This window comes from Lachnellula hyalina (genome assembly GCF_007821495.1).
Source record: "Lachnellula hyalina strain CBS 185.66 chromosome Unknown contig00141, whole genome shotgun sequence".
Taxonomy (NCBI): domain Eukaryota; kingdom Fungi; phylum Ascomycota; class Leotiomycetes; order Helotiales; family Lachnaceae; genus Lachnellula; species Lachnellula hyalina.
This window is the reverse complement of record NW_022157255.1, coordinates 1-12216: the sequence shown is the minus strand read 5'-3', so window position 1 is coordinate 12216 and position 12216 is coordinate 1. Positions and strand designations below refer to the sequence as shown.

Here is a 12216-nt window from a genome sequence, read left to right as displayed (position 1 = left end):
TTTAATACAATCAACCTGTTCGTATAACAATTACCGTGTTACCTTACACCCCAAGACTAACGCCCTCATATCACCGCCTAAACTCAATCCCACGATCCAAATTAAACGCCGCGCTAATCAACGCCAAATGACTAAATGCCTGCGGCGTATTCCCCAACTGTTCGCCACTCCTCGCGATCTCCTCACTGAACATACCTAGATGATTGCTGTACGAAAGTATATTCTCAAAAAGATTCGCCGCGCGCACCAGGTACTTGCTGTCGTAGGCGCCGGCGCGGGTGAGGGCTTCGACGAGCCAGAAGGTGCACATGGAGAAGGCGCCTTCGTGGCCGCCGACGCCGTCGTCGGAGTTCTGGGTATTGTAGCGGTAGACGAGGCCGGTGGATGTGAGACCGCCTTTTTCCGGGGGGAGAAGGATGCGGTCCATTGTGCGGATGAAGCGGGGGTCGTTGGGGGAGATGAAGAATACCAGGGGGGCGATTAGGATGGAAGAGTCGAGGTAGTCTCCGCTTTCGTAGCTTTGGATGAAGCATTGGATATTTTTGCTGTAGCCTTTTATCTTGTTAGTTATCGTGGTGGAAAAGAGGACGGGGGTTGGGGGGAGGGGGGAATACCAAGAGTCATAATCTCTTCGTATAGCTCATCCCGAGTTTGCAACCACTTGGCACGATTCGGACATGGCAGACAGCGTTTATCAGCTAGTCGTAAACCACGGTCGAACGCGACCCAGAGCATGATCTTCGAGTAGACAAAGTTTTGCTTCTTGTTACGGACTTCCCAGATTGACATATCGGGATCTGTTTCATGCATTAGCAAGGTACGCGGTGAGTGGGCAGGAACCTCATGCCTTTACAAATTGTAAGTACAAAGTCAAGGATTTCCCGCACGGCAACCCACTGTTCCCATGTGACAGGTTTCCCGTACTTGTTGTATAGATAAATAGCGTCCATAAGCTCGCCGTAGATGTCAAATTGTTGATGTGTTGCAGCGCCATTGCCGATACGGACAGGGTTGCTAGAACGGTATCCGGAGAGGTGGCTAGATGTGTTATTTAGCTTGATATTCAGATTTCAGTGGGTGTATTTACTCTAGTTCGAGTTCAGGAATATCAGTCTCGCCTTTGATGGTGAACATGATAGGTAAAGCACCCTCTTTTGTCCGTGATTTGCGGAATCTATCACTGATAAAGTCCATATACCTATCTGCTTCTGCAGTAAAGCCCATACGGAGGAGGATGTAGATGGTAAAACTCGAGTCCCGGACCCAGCAGAACCGGTAGTCCCAGTTGCTGCATAACGTTAGCAGCTAGAAACACATTTTCAAGCAGAGGGAATATTTACCGGCCCCCTCCAATAGCTTCCGGAATCGAAAATGTAGGCGCAGCAATGATAGCACCAGTCGGTTCATACGTCAAAAGCTTGAGAATCAATAAGCTGCGGGTAATAATCTCCCTCCAACGGCCTTTATATTTGCATTTTAAGATCCAATTAAACCAGTATTTCTGTGTTGCGCTCTGTTGGAGATCAAGAACTTGTGTCGTGACATCGCGCGTGACATGGTTCGGGATGTTCTCCCGCAGAACAAAGGAAATGGCTTGTCCTTCTTGGAGATGGAGGTGAGCTACAACTCCTTCTCCCAACATACCTTCCTTTTGCTCTTTTCTAAAGATGACAGAAGGACAGGAATCGGCATCTTCTTCACCGTGATCAATTGTTACATCAAGTTGAAGAGAGAGGTCGGCATGGGTAAAGGTCACGGTTTTGGAGTCTGGACATCCGGGGTTATGGACGGGGAGGACTAGTTCGGTGGTGTGAGTGCCGCGGGCGTAGTCGAAAGCGGGGAATATCTCGACGTCTGTTATGATGTTGTTAGCCTGGGCTATTTGAGAAATCAAGTACTGCTCAATCAATGCTATTGGCCGACTTGGAATCTCCAAAAGTCTCCAATAGACATCCCAAATGATTGAAACGCGTCTAAACCTGCAACTTATAGCAGAGGTCCAGATCCTATTGCAGTAGGAGAGTCAACCTACCTAAATCAACCTCTCCCCTAATACATTCCACCCTCCTAACCAACCACTTCTTCAACTCATCCTGCACAGGTACCGTCTCCCGAAACGGGGTCTGCTTAGACCCCTTGGCAACAACACTGCCCTCACTAGGCCTGGGGAAGAAATCAACGATATCTACAACGCCATCATCGTGTATGTAACGCGTCTGCAGGATATTAGACGACGGCAAATACTGCTGCTTGGTGGTACACGTAAGACCGTCCGGGGGCGAGATGCTGAAGTATCCGCCTTTGTCTTTGTCCAGGAGTCTGCAGAAGATGGAGGGGGAGTCGAAGTCGGGCCTGCGGAGTTAGTTGGTGGGATAAGATAAGGGGAGAGGGGGAAATACCAGCACATGAAATCGATACTTCCGTCTATTCCTACGAGAGCGCATGTCCGTAAGTTGCCGATTAGACCATAGTCTTCAATTGGGAGGTAGCCCATTGTGTCGCGGCGGGACGGCATATTGAGGGGTTTGGGATTAGACTGTGGACTGGACTGGGGAGAGCAAGCTTGCACAGTATGAAGTGGAAGCAGATGTAGAAGTTCTGCAGAAAGGAAAGAGGGTAGAAGAAGAGAGTAGTACACAAGGCAAATAAGGGACCAGCGATATGATAGATTCACATCACCTTTTCAAATCTAATCCTAGGTATCCTCGTATCTTCGCATTCTTGATGCTTTACTTGGAGTAAGCGTAGCTTATGTCTCTGTTTACCTACGTCACCACTCGGCATGTGCGGCTTTTGAGACATAGAGGAATCAATCTATTCGGAAACGCAAAGGAGATCTGTTCGTAGAGATACCAACCGAGGACATTGCATGCGATATTGTATAGCATAGCATAGCATGGCAAGAAATATATTTTTGCTAATGAGTTGGGTGGTGTGGTGTTGAGTTGTGATAAATCGCTCGCTACAATGCAATTTATTGATGGAAATGCTGCAATTGGCTACGAGCAAGCAGGGGAAGGTCACATTTTCCGTTTGTTACAAGGAGACGTATATTCTGGTTGTATTCAGCGGTTGTTATGCTTTTTACGGTATTATCTGCCTGGTATTAAGGCTATCCGCTATGACAGGACTCTGAGTAGGTATGCATCATCTGAAAAGCTACTCTTGCAATAACTCCCCAACTCCATAGTCTGACTACCACACCTCTTTCAATCCACCGCTTATCCTAGAACCTTGAGTCCCCCCTTCGTCTTACTTCCAGGCTTCTGCACCCCACTCCCAGTCTTATCCCCATCCTTCCCCTTATTGTTCTTCCCCTTGTTACCCTTCCCCTTTCTATTATCTCTCGGTGTAACAGCCTTAATCTCCGTCGTGCTCCTCCTCAGTAAAACGGGATGACTCCCAATATACTTCCCCTGCATCTCCCTCGCGGCACTAAAGAACTCATCTCCATCCGAAAACGCTACAAACCCATACCCCTTACTCTTCGTAGTCCGCTTATCCCGAATCACCCTCGCCTTCTGGATACTAGGCCATCTGCTGAACGCCTTGTAGAGAGATTCATCTGTTACTTCACCCGCGAGATTTCCCACAAAGAGTCGGAAGTGCGAAGGGTCCCATTCGAGGAGCGAGCCGTCAGTCCAGGTCGTTCCTCCTCCTGAGCGCACTACGGTTTTCTGACTCGGGTCCTTGCTGTCCGAGACGATGTTCGCAACACCACTGTCAACGTTTGCGGCGGAACTCATGGCTGCAGAGGACATTTCTCCTCGCCCGCCTAATGGAGCGGCATTTGAGGAGGTCGCTTGGCCTGGCGCGGAGGGGTCGCGACGCACAGGGCCCGTGTAGCCAGATGTGGAGTTTTGAGGAGTGCTAGAGATGGGGGCGGCGTAGGCGGATTGCCATTGGGCTATTTGGGCAGCCATGTCAGGGTCTTCTTCATATGTTTGTCTAGCTGGGCCAGCGGTTGGAGGCGCGAAGGGATTGCGGATTTGAGGAGCTGCGCCGTAGGAAGCGTCTTGGGACTGGGCTTGGGGTTGGGGTGGGTAGGCGCCATATTGTTGTTGTTGTTGCTGCTGGGGATAGGATTGTTGTGGTGGGTAGTTGTTGTAAGAAGGTTGTGGTTGCGCCGAGGCTACGGATCGAGGCGCGAAGCCTTGGATGGATGGGCGAGATGCGCCATTTTGGAATTGGCGGGGAGGGAGTGTCGAGGGTGGTGGGCGTGCAGGGAGAGAGGGGTGTAGTGAGGAAGAGGCGGGAGGAAGACCTGGAGGTGGGGGATAGGACATGATGAATTGGTGTTCTTTTGTTATTTGGTAGAAGTCGTTGAGACGTACCTTTGCGTATCAACGCGGTGGACCCCTGGACTTGAGAGTGGCGTGTAGATGTTGTCTCTAGAGGTTGAGGTTGTAGACAACTTATGAGATGGTAGGTAATAATGGCAATTAATGGTGTCGGCGGCGCAACTCACTTGACGGAAGAAATACTAGCGCCGATAGTCACATGATAGAAGATTGATCACATGAGCTGTAATGTGAGCCTGAGGAATTAAGATGATGCCTGATTTGGTGGGATGAAAAAGCCTGAAGTGGGGGCTGGTGGGGGTATTTGGATTACTTATTCGGCCAAAAGAACAATATCGCTGGAGAGGAAAAGGATGAGAATGAATGGCATAATGAAGCATGATTGTAGCCCTTTGTACAGATTTTCGTGGTCAAACGTGTCCATGTCTGACGGCAGGATCTCTCTGCATGATTCTGTCGATATGTTGAGTTGAGTGAGTGAGACTCAAAATGTCGGATCTCTCTCCTCTCTGTCCCGTCTAGACCCGGTCTAATGTTTTGCCTACTAAGCAGAGAGGCAGATCTTCCCGTCAACCCCTCGGGAACCTATTTCTTTCCTTCTTCCTTCTTTCTTCCCTCAAAACCACTCCTCGACTTCTTCTCGTAGAAGTTCAGATCCATACCATCCTCCCCTCACAAGCACATCCATCCCACCACCATCACAATGAGCGAGCCAACGTAAGTGCTGAATATTTTCCTCGTCTCAACATTTACCCCACCATCGCTACCGTCATCGACGTTTGCACCACCACCACCACATCTCTTCTTACAAACCCCAACCCCCAAAACATGTAATCCAATTCATGCAGCAATTAGATGCGCCTCCTTTCCTTTGCTCATCTCAAGATAATCAAGTTGACTCTCGTTTTTTCTCCTTGGCAGCGCGCAGCAGCGTCTTGCCAGAATCAACATTGGCGGCACTGCGCGCGAACCCTCGGATTCCATCTCATCTGCTTCTAAAACTGACAATGGCCCCAGGGGAGATTTCGGCCTCATCGGCTTGGCTGTTATGGGCCAGAACCTTATCCTTAACGCTGCGGATCACGGATACAATGTCATCGCTTTCAACCGAACTGTTAGCAAGGTTGACCACTTCATCGCCAACGAGGCAAAGGGAAAATCCGTCGAAGGTGCCAAGTCAATCGAAGAATTCGTCAGCAAGCTCAAGAAACCCCGCCGTATGATGCTCCTCGTCATGGCGGGTAAGCCCGTCGACGACTTCATCGAGACTCTCCTCCCCTTCGTCGAGAAGGGTGATATCATCATCGATGGCGGCAACTCACATTTCCCCGATACCAACCGTCGAACAAAGTACTTGGCTGGTAAGGGTATCCGATTTGTCGGTACAGGTGTTTCCGGTGGTGAGGAGGGTGCCAGATACGGCCCTTCCCTCATGCCCGGTGGAAACGAGGAGGCTTGGCCATTCATCAAGAACATCTTCCAGGATATTGCTGCCAAGAGTGATGGTGAGCCTTGCTGCGAATGGGTTGGTGATGAAGGTGCTGGTCACTACGTCAAGATGGTGCACAACGGTATTGAGTACGGTGACATGCAATTGATTTGCGAGGTATTTTCATCCGGCACCTGTAATTGGTTTGGTTAACTAATACTATCAGGCCTACGATATCATGAAGCGCGGTCTGGGCATGAAGGACAAGGAGATTGGTGATGTCTTGACAACATGGAACAAGGGCGTTCTTGACTCTTTCCTCATCGAAATCACCCGCGACATCATGTACTTCAACGATGATGACGGAACTCCTCTCCTCGAGAAGATTCTTGATTCTGCAGGACAAAAGGGAACTGGAAAGTGGACAGCTATCAACGCTCTCGACCTCGGAATGCCCGTCACTTTGATTGCCGAATCCGTTCTCGCTCGTTGTCTCTCCTCCATCAAGGCCGAGCGTACTGATGCTTCCAAGGTTCTTTCTTTCGTTGGCCGATCCACCAAGTTTGAAGGCAACAAGGAGCAGTTCCTCGAGGATTTGGAGCAGGCCTTGTATGCATCAAAGATCATTTCATACTCCCAAGGTTTCATGCTTATGCAAGAGGTACGTCTACACCCTCTTAACTCCAGAATCTTTTCTAACATAATACAGGCTGCCAAGGAGTTCAAGTGGAAGCTTAACAAGCCATCCATCGCCCTCATGTGGCGTGGAGGCTGCATTATCCGCTCTGTTTTCCTCAAGGACATCACAGCTGCTTACCGCGAAAATGATGACCTCCAGAACCTCCTCTTCAGTGACTTCTTCAACAAGGCCATCCACAAGGCGCAGCCAGGATGGAGAGACGTTGTTTCCAAGGCCGCTCTACTCGGTATTCCAACCCCTGCCTTCTCTACCGCTCTGAGCTGGTTCGATGGTTACCGTACCAAGGACTTGCCCGCCAACCTCCTACAAGCCCAGAGAGATTACTTCGGTGCCCACACCTTCAAGATCAAGCCTGAATTTGCCAACGCCAAGTACAAGGAGGGTGAGAACATTCACGTCAACTGGACCGGGAGAGGTGGTAATGTTAGTGCGTCGACTTACCAGGCATAAATATTTGCGAAGCGCGGTTAAATGTAGTTAGAGATTGATAGCAAATACATCGCGTAGATTGGATCTTTTGTTGACTAAATTCTGTGCATTTCTGTTCTCAAAAAGCCTGCTGCCTTATCACTAGGATTTGGTCAGTCTACCTTATTGACTTGTGTGGCCGGTGATTTATCCGCCAATGCACAGCTCACCAGGAATTTCAACTGAGTTGTGTATTTAGCCTGATGTTTTTCCACGCACGTTCACTAGTTCTTGAGGGATTTTATGCCCAATCCCGCCTTTTACGGAGGTACATACAGTACGCGTCTTAAAAGATCTCCACCCCCACCTCCAAAGCTTTCATTACATGACGCATGTTTTGCTAGGGTGTGCAATTAGTCAATCAGTCAGCTATCTATTAAATAAGAGGCACCCTCTATCTGACTGACTGAAGGTTGCTTGCTGTCTAGCAAAAAAAAGAATGAATCGGTGGTTAAGTAGCGATGAATGATTGCTTTCTGTGGCTTGAAGAACCAATCCATGGCTCTGCTGTACTTGGAGATTTCATGCGTGAGATCCGGATAGGGTCGTGAACTTCCGTTATCAAGAGCAGTGTGTTGACTCTCTAGTCAGGTATGTCTATCATGCTTTTCTATTGCTTCTAAACCCTAGCCTGGTCTTTGGAAATGTTGATGTATTATTCACTGCACTGCAAGTATCGGAGTATCGTCAACTAAGCGATTGATTTCCCTGATCACGCATTGCTTCCGAGGGGGATATAGAAAATTAGGTGTTAAGAGTATAGTTTGCTTCCACGATCTATAGAATTTAAAGCTTGAATCCAACGTCTGTTTCCCAGCTCGCATTAACTACTTTAGATTTCAAGTTTCTAGAAAGTCCGCTGGGTGTGATGGTGAACTTTTTTATTTCGAAATGATGTGGTTGTGCTAAGCATACTTGGCTTGAAAGAATAGTTCACACATTTATTAGCTGTCAAGTAGGTTCTTGCTGTCACGGAAATTTATCATTCCTTGAGGTGCGATGATTACTGTATGCGATATTCTTAAGTCAATCTTAGTCCGTACGTAGTGTAGGCATGTCAAACAGCTAATCGTCCATTTAGCGTTTCACAAAAACGGGTTTGAGCATAGATTATACGGCTGTATTTACAATTCCACGTAAAATCGATGAGTAGCACGCCACATGCAGTCTTCAGGAAATATATCACTGTTGAGCTAAGGAGCTTCTCTGCTGTTTCCGCGTATCTTATACACATCCATCTGCTCGAGTACGAGTTTTGAAACTGCGCTTTACATCTGTCTACTAATATAATATTTCTGCTTAAGCTGGCATGGATATGACGGCTCATACTAGATGATGCAAATTCTGACATTCATTTGGTTGATGGAGGCAAAGCTAGGACTTTAATCTTACTTTCCAAATACTAGAAAGTGAATTTTACAAGTTGAATGGCGTGTAATGTAGCTGGAGTTGCTGATAGTCAAGTGAATAGATTGTAACAGATAATACTTCCTTGAGGCTGGCGAGGGCCAAAAGCCCAACTACTAAGGGAGAGAGGATATACTATTACTAAACGCAATATGACTTTCATTATGAAGGAATAGTATTAGAAGATATGATAACAATAGAGAAACGTGTAACTTGATTGCCTTTGCCTAGCTAGATTTCCAAGCCAAGTAAATAAGTGACCGCCAGCACAACCCTCTCCGTAGTAGCAAAGCTCCAGACCCCAATTCACTCGAGTCTTGCAATCATTAGCTTAAGAGAGGAATCGCTTGTTCTTTATCAACTCCTCCCACAAATCCATTTCTGACTCCTTTGACAAATCTCTTCCTCTTCACCAAACTTTCAAACCCAGAATTCCACCAACAACACTTGCTTTTAAACATTGTGACATGCACTCTCGTTTCTTCTTGCACTTGCAATTGTTGCATTGAGCTTCTTTCTCTTCCCTAATCTCGCCATCTGGGAGTCCTCTCTTGGGCAGAACGTCACCCCACTACCATCTCAGCCTGCTTCTCGAGGTCTCTCTTCGATACAGCAGTTACAATTACATCTTCTTCCAATGGCAGAGATCTCCCGCTCTAGGTCTTACAAGGAGAGCCTTCGTCGACAAGGCCAAGGTTCTTCTCCCGCCCCATATCAGTCGGCCCAGCCACAATTGTCCTTTTATCAATTCGGCATTCCACCCTCACCACCCACACCACCCACATCACCCACATTACCCACACCAGCAACTGTCCCACAACAGGTCCAGCTGGACTTTGACGACATGGACTTCGAATATACCGATTCACCTACCCCAGTGTACAACGACCAACCCTCATATCACATCTCTCGACCTCCACACCCTAATGTTTTTCAGGTTGGCATGACCAGCACTGCGTCAGTTTGCAAGGCTTTCCATAATTTCAGAGAACCCCTTTCTCGTCAGGTGAGCCGTAATTGTTCGGCGTTGGTAGAGTACAGTACTCACAGGGACTTCAATAGAACATTCCATTGCAGCTCTGGGATACCGCTTTAGAGCTGGAACACAAATCTACACTCTCGATCTACTCACTTGGTGCTTCCAGACCCTGTTCCGATCTTCCCGTACACTACAGCCCTTGCGTACACCAGAGCCACCTGAAAGCAAAGAGACCAGGACCCATGAAGGTCACCAAGAAGTCGAAGAGCCTACGCAAGTGTACCTCGACAACAGCAGTCTTACTAGACCCGCAGAGTTTGAGACACATCCGATACAATCCCACTTCGGGCGTGCGTGGCTACAAGAAGCGACTTTCTGAGATCTCTTCAAAACGCTGGACCTCTCTGTCAGACCGTGATACCCAGCCACTGACCCCTCGAGGATTCGGTAGTGGAAATCATTCTAGGCGTACAAACGCAGAATGGGATTACATTTTCCACAAGGAGGCGGTCATAAAATCGAGGAAATTCTTCAAGTCGTTATGTAGCAAGAGCAAGAAATCTCTCAAGAGTCTTAAGAGCCTGACAAAGCGTGCTGCGTCTCGTGTGAGAACTCTCGCGAGTACAGTTTGTATCAAGGCCTCTTGCGGATTAGCTCTTAAGTCGAAGACTGGGTGCAGTCCGAGGCGCAGGGAGAAATTCCAGCAGAAGGTATGTCCCTGTCATTTCTCCCACCTCGGGCTCTTACTCCAGATCTTTCGTCGCAACTGCAGACCGAAAATGCAGAAGATGAATAAGACGGAACTTCGGGCTCGTCCGTTCAGACGCGATAAAGTCAAGGGTGTGATAGACATACGAATTTGGCGGGGTATGTACCTTGATCTCTGGCTGCTGACATTGACAAGAGCCATGCTGATAATTCTTTGTTGTCTCACTTGCAGCCCTGAGAACCAAGTATCTGGCCCATTCTCGCGCCTCCAATGTATCTTCAGTTGGCGGATGGTCCAGATCTGAATCATCGATGAGTGATGATGGAAGCGATGCTACTTCAACATTTGGCAGTAGCTTCGCATCATCGTCATCATCATCATCGTCGTCGTCTTCATCTACCTCGATGGGCAGCATTCCGCAGAACGTTGGACGTCCCAAGTCTGACTTCGAGAACGAAATCTCCAAGTCAAATCTGGTCCAGATTGCTAGTGAAAACTCAAGGACTCGCAAGTTAGCAGCACTAGCTACAGCTTTGACAATGTTCCCTGACATGCCCCCTGCCCCTCCTCCCTCCTGGGTTCGATGAGGAGCTCTCCATTCTTCTAATCATCTCTTTCTTCATAGAGTTAGCTCCATCACATAATTTTGCTCCAAAATACCCTTCATCAGTCAAATGAGGCTCAGCAGAACCCCTCCACCCCGCCCACCTCTCGTCATTCTACCAGGAACTATCGCAGACGAAGGATCAGGCCACGACACGCGATGTCCGACACAAGTCTCCAACGTGCTGGACATTCAACACGGTGCGCTCCGTGCTCACATCTACTCTCGATACGAGATCCAGGCGACGATCATTTGGTACCTACACAGGCACCCAGAAGTATTTTGAGAGATCCCAGGCTCGAGTGTGCATTCTCGCCATGCATATTTGAATCGACAGCCTGATGAGCAGCGCACCGCGGCAAACACACCACTTCTCGGATTCAAGACCCTCTCATCACCGTCGATGATGGTCAGTAGGCAGCCAGACGGGTTGCCAAGAAGTTTTCCGAGAAGTTTAAATGGGTGTGGAAGACGATTATAGACGAACACACCACTCCTCGGATTCAAGACCCTCTCATCACCGTCGATGATGGTCAGTAGGCAACCGGACGGGTTGCCAAGAAGTTTTCCGAGGAGTTTAAATCGGTGTGAAGGACGATTATCCACACTGAGAAGGGGGTCGAGAGCGATTCACAAGATCCTCTTTGGTACGATACCATTAGATTCCCTTGTCAGAATTGTCCTTGCTTCGTGTCTCAATCGTCTTTGCTGCGTGTTTGATTGTGGGGGATTCTGTTGAGTTGGTTTGTCTGCCTGGCCCTGGCGCTGGGGTGAGGGGATGATGGATTTGATTGTGTGATGGTGATGAGTCTGCTGACCATGACTTCTCCGAAGAGTGGTGTACTGATGGGATGCGTGCCGGGTCTGCCGTTGGATGGCCTGGGTTTGATGGGGTTAAGTGACGGGATTGTTTGATTTTGGAGATGATACTTTGTGTTTGAGTTTTTATACTTTCCTTTCTTCTGTGTCTTCGTTTTGCTGTCATCGCCCAGAGAGGATTTTTATTAGCGAGGAGTTTAGGGAGCGATGATGCTCACTTTGGAGCTTTTTGGGCGCTTTTTGATCTTCTCATAGTCATAGTCATAGTCACAGTCATAATACAAAAGTTTTGATTGGTTGCATCCTTGTCTTCTCGAATGCTATGAGGTGGCTAGAGTGAAAAAATGCCAGTGCTCGTACTCTGTAGATACAGCCTTCTGTTATCATTATGGTATCAAATCACGACAAAAGCAGTTGAGGAAATTTATGTAGGTGGAGCGAACAACTGTGCCCTTTAGATCAGAGGAGTAAGAAAGATCAAGTAGAAGATGGAGCGCTTGACGCAGAGGGATTGAGAGACTTCACATCACTGACAGACGGCACTTTGCATGTCAGGGGAAAGAAAGATATAATGAGGCACTTACTGGTTGATGTTCTCGCGGGGGGGTGGGGTGGGGGGGGGGGCACATGGGAGCAATAGAATCGAGTAGGACTTGCTGTTAGTTATACTTACTATCCGCAGAGAGAAGAAGAGACAGAGGAGACCTCGATGCTCCAGTCGAATTGCCGTTGAGGCAGTGAGAGTAGAGTGAGGTGAGGTGAGGTGAGGTGAGGTGAGGTGAGGTGAGGTGAGGTGAGGT

The 12216-nt window shown here is 48.3% G+C and overlaps 3 protein-coding genes across 3 annotated transcripts; 1 reads left to right on the top strand and 2 right to left on the bottom strand.

Annotated features, from left to right (window-relative positions):
- Positions 1-70: 70 nt before the first annotated feature.
- LHYA1_G006945 (Uncharacterized protein) lies at positions 71-2515 on the bottom strand (the record flags this gene model as incomplete). The annotated part of the gene is made up of 7 exons (XM_031151878.1): positions 71-552; positions 615-797; positions 854-1038; positions 1088-1288; positions 1341-1854; positions 2033-2352; positions 2400-2515. 7 exons carry the CDS (start codon positions 2513-2515, stop codon positions 71-73), a joined length of 2001 nt encoding a protein of 666 aa, XP_031002982.1.
- Positions 2516-3221: 706 nt separating this feature from the next.
- Positions 3222-4286, bottom strand: LHYA1_G006944 (putative RNA-binding protein; the record flags this gene model as incomplete). The annotated part of the gene is made up of 1 exon (XM_031151877.1): positions 3222-4286. One exon carries the CDS (start codon positions 4284-4286, stop codon positions 3222-3224), a length of 1065 nt encoding a protein of 354 aa, XP_031002983.1.
- Positions 4287-5004: 718 nt separating this feature from the next.
- Positions 5005-6880, top strand: GND2 (6-phosphogluconate dehydrogenase,decarboxylating; the record flags this gene model as incomplete). The annotated part of the gene is made up of 4 exons (XM_031151876.1): positions 5005-5018; positions 5223-5907; positions 5957-6391; positions 6440-6880. 4 exons carry the CDS (start codon positions 5005-5007, stop codon positions 6878-6880), a joined length of 1575 nt encoding a protein of 524 aa, XP_031002979.1.
- Between the last annotated feature and the right edge of the window lie 5336 nt (positions 6881-12216).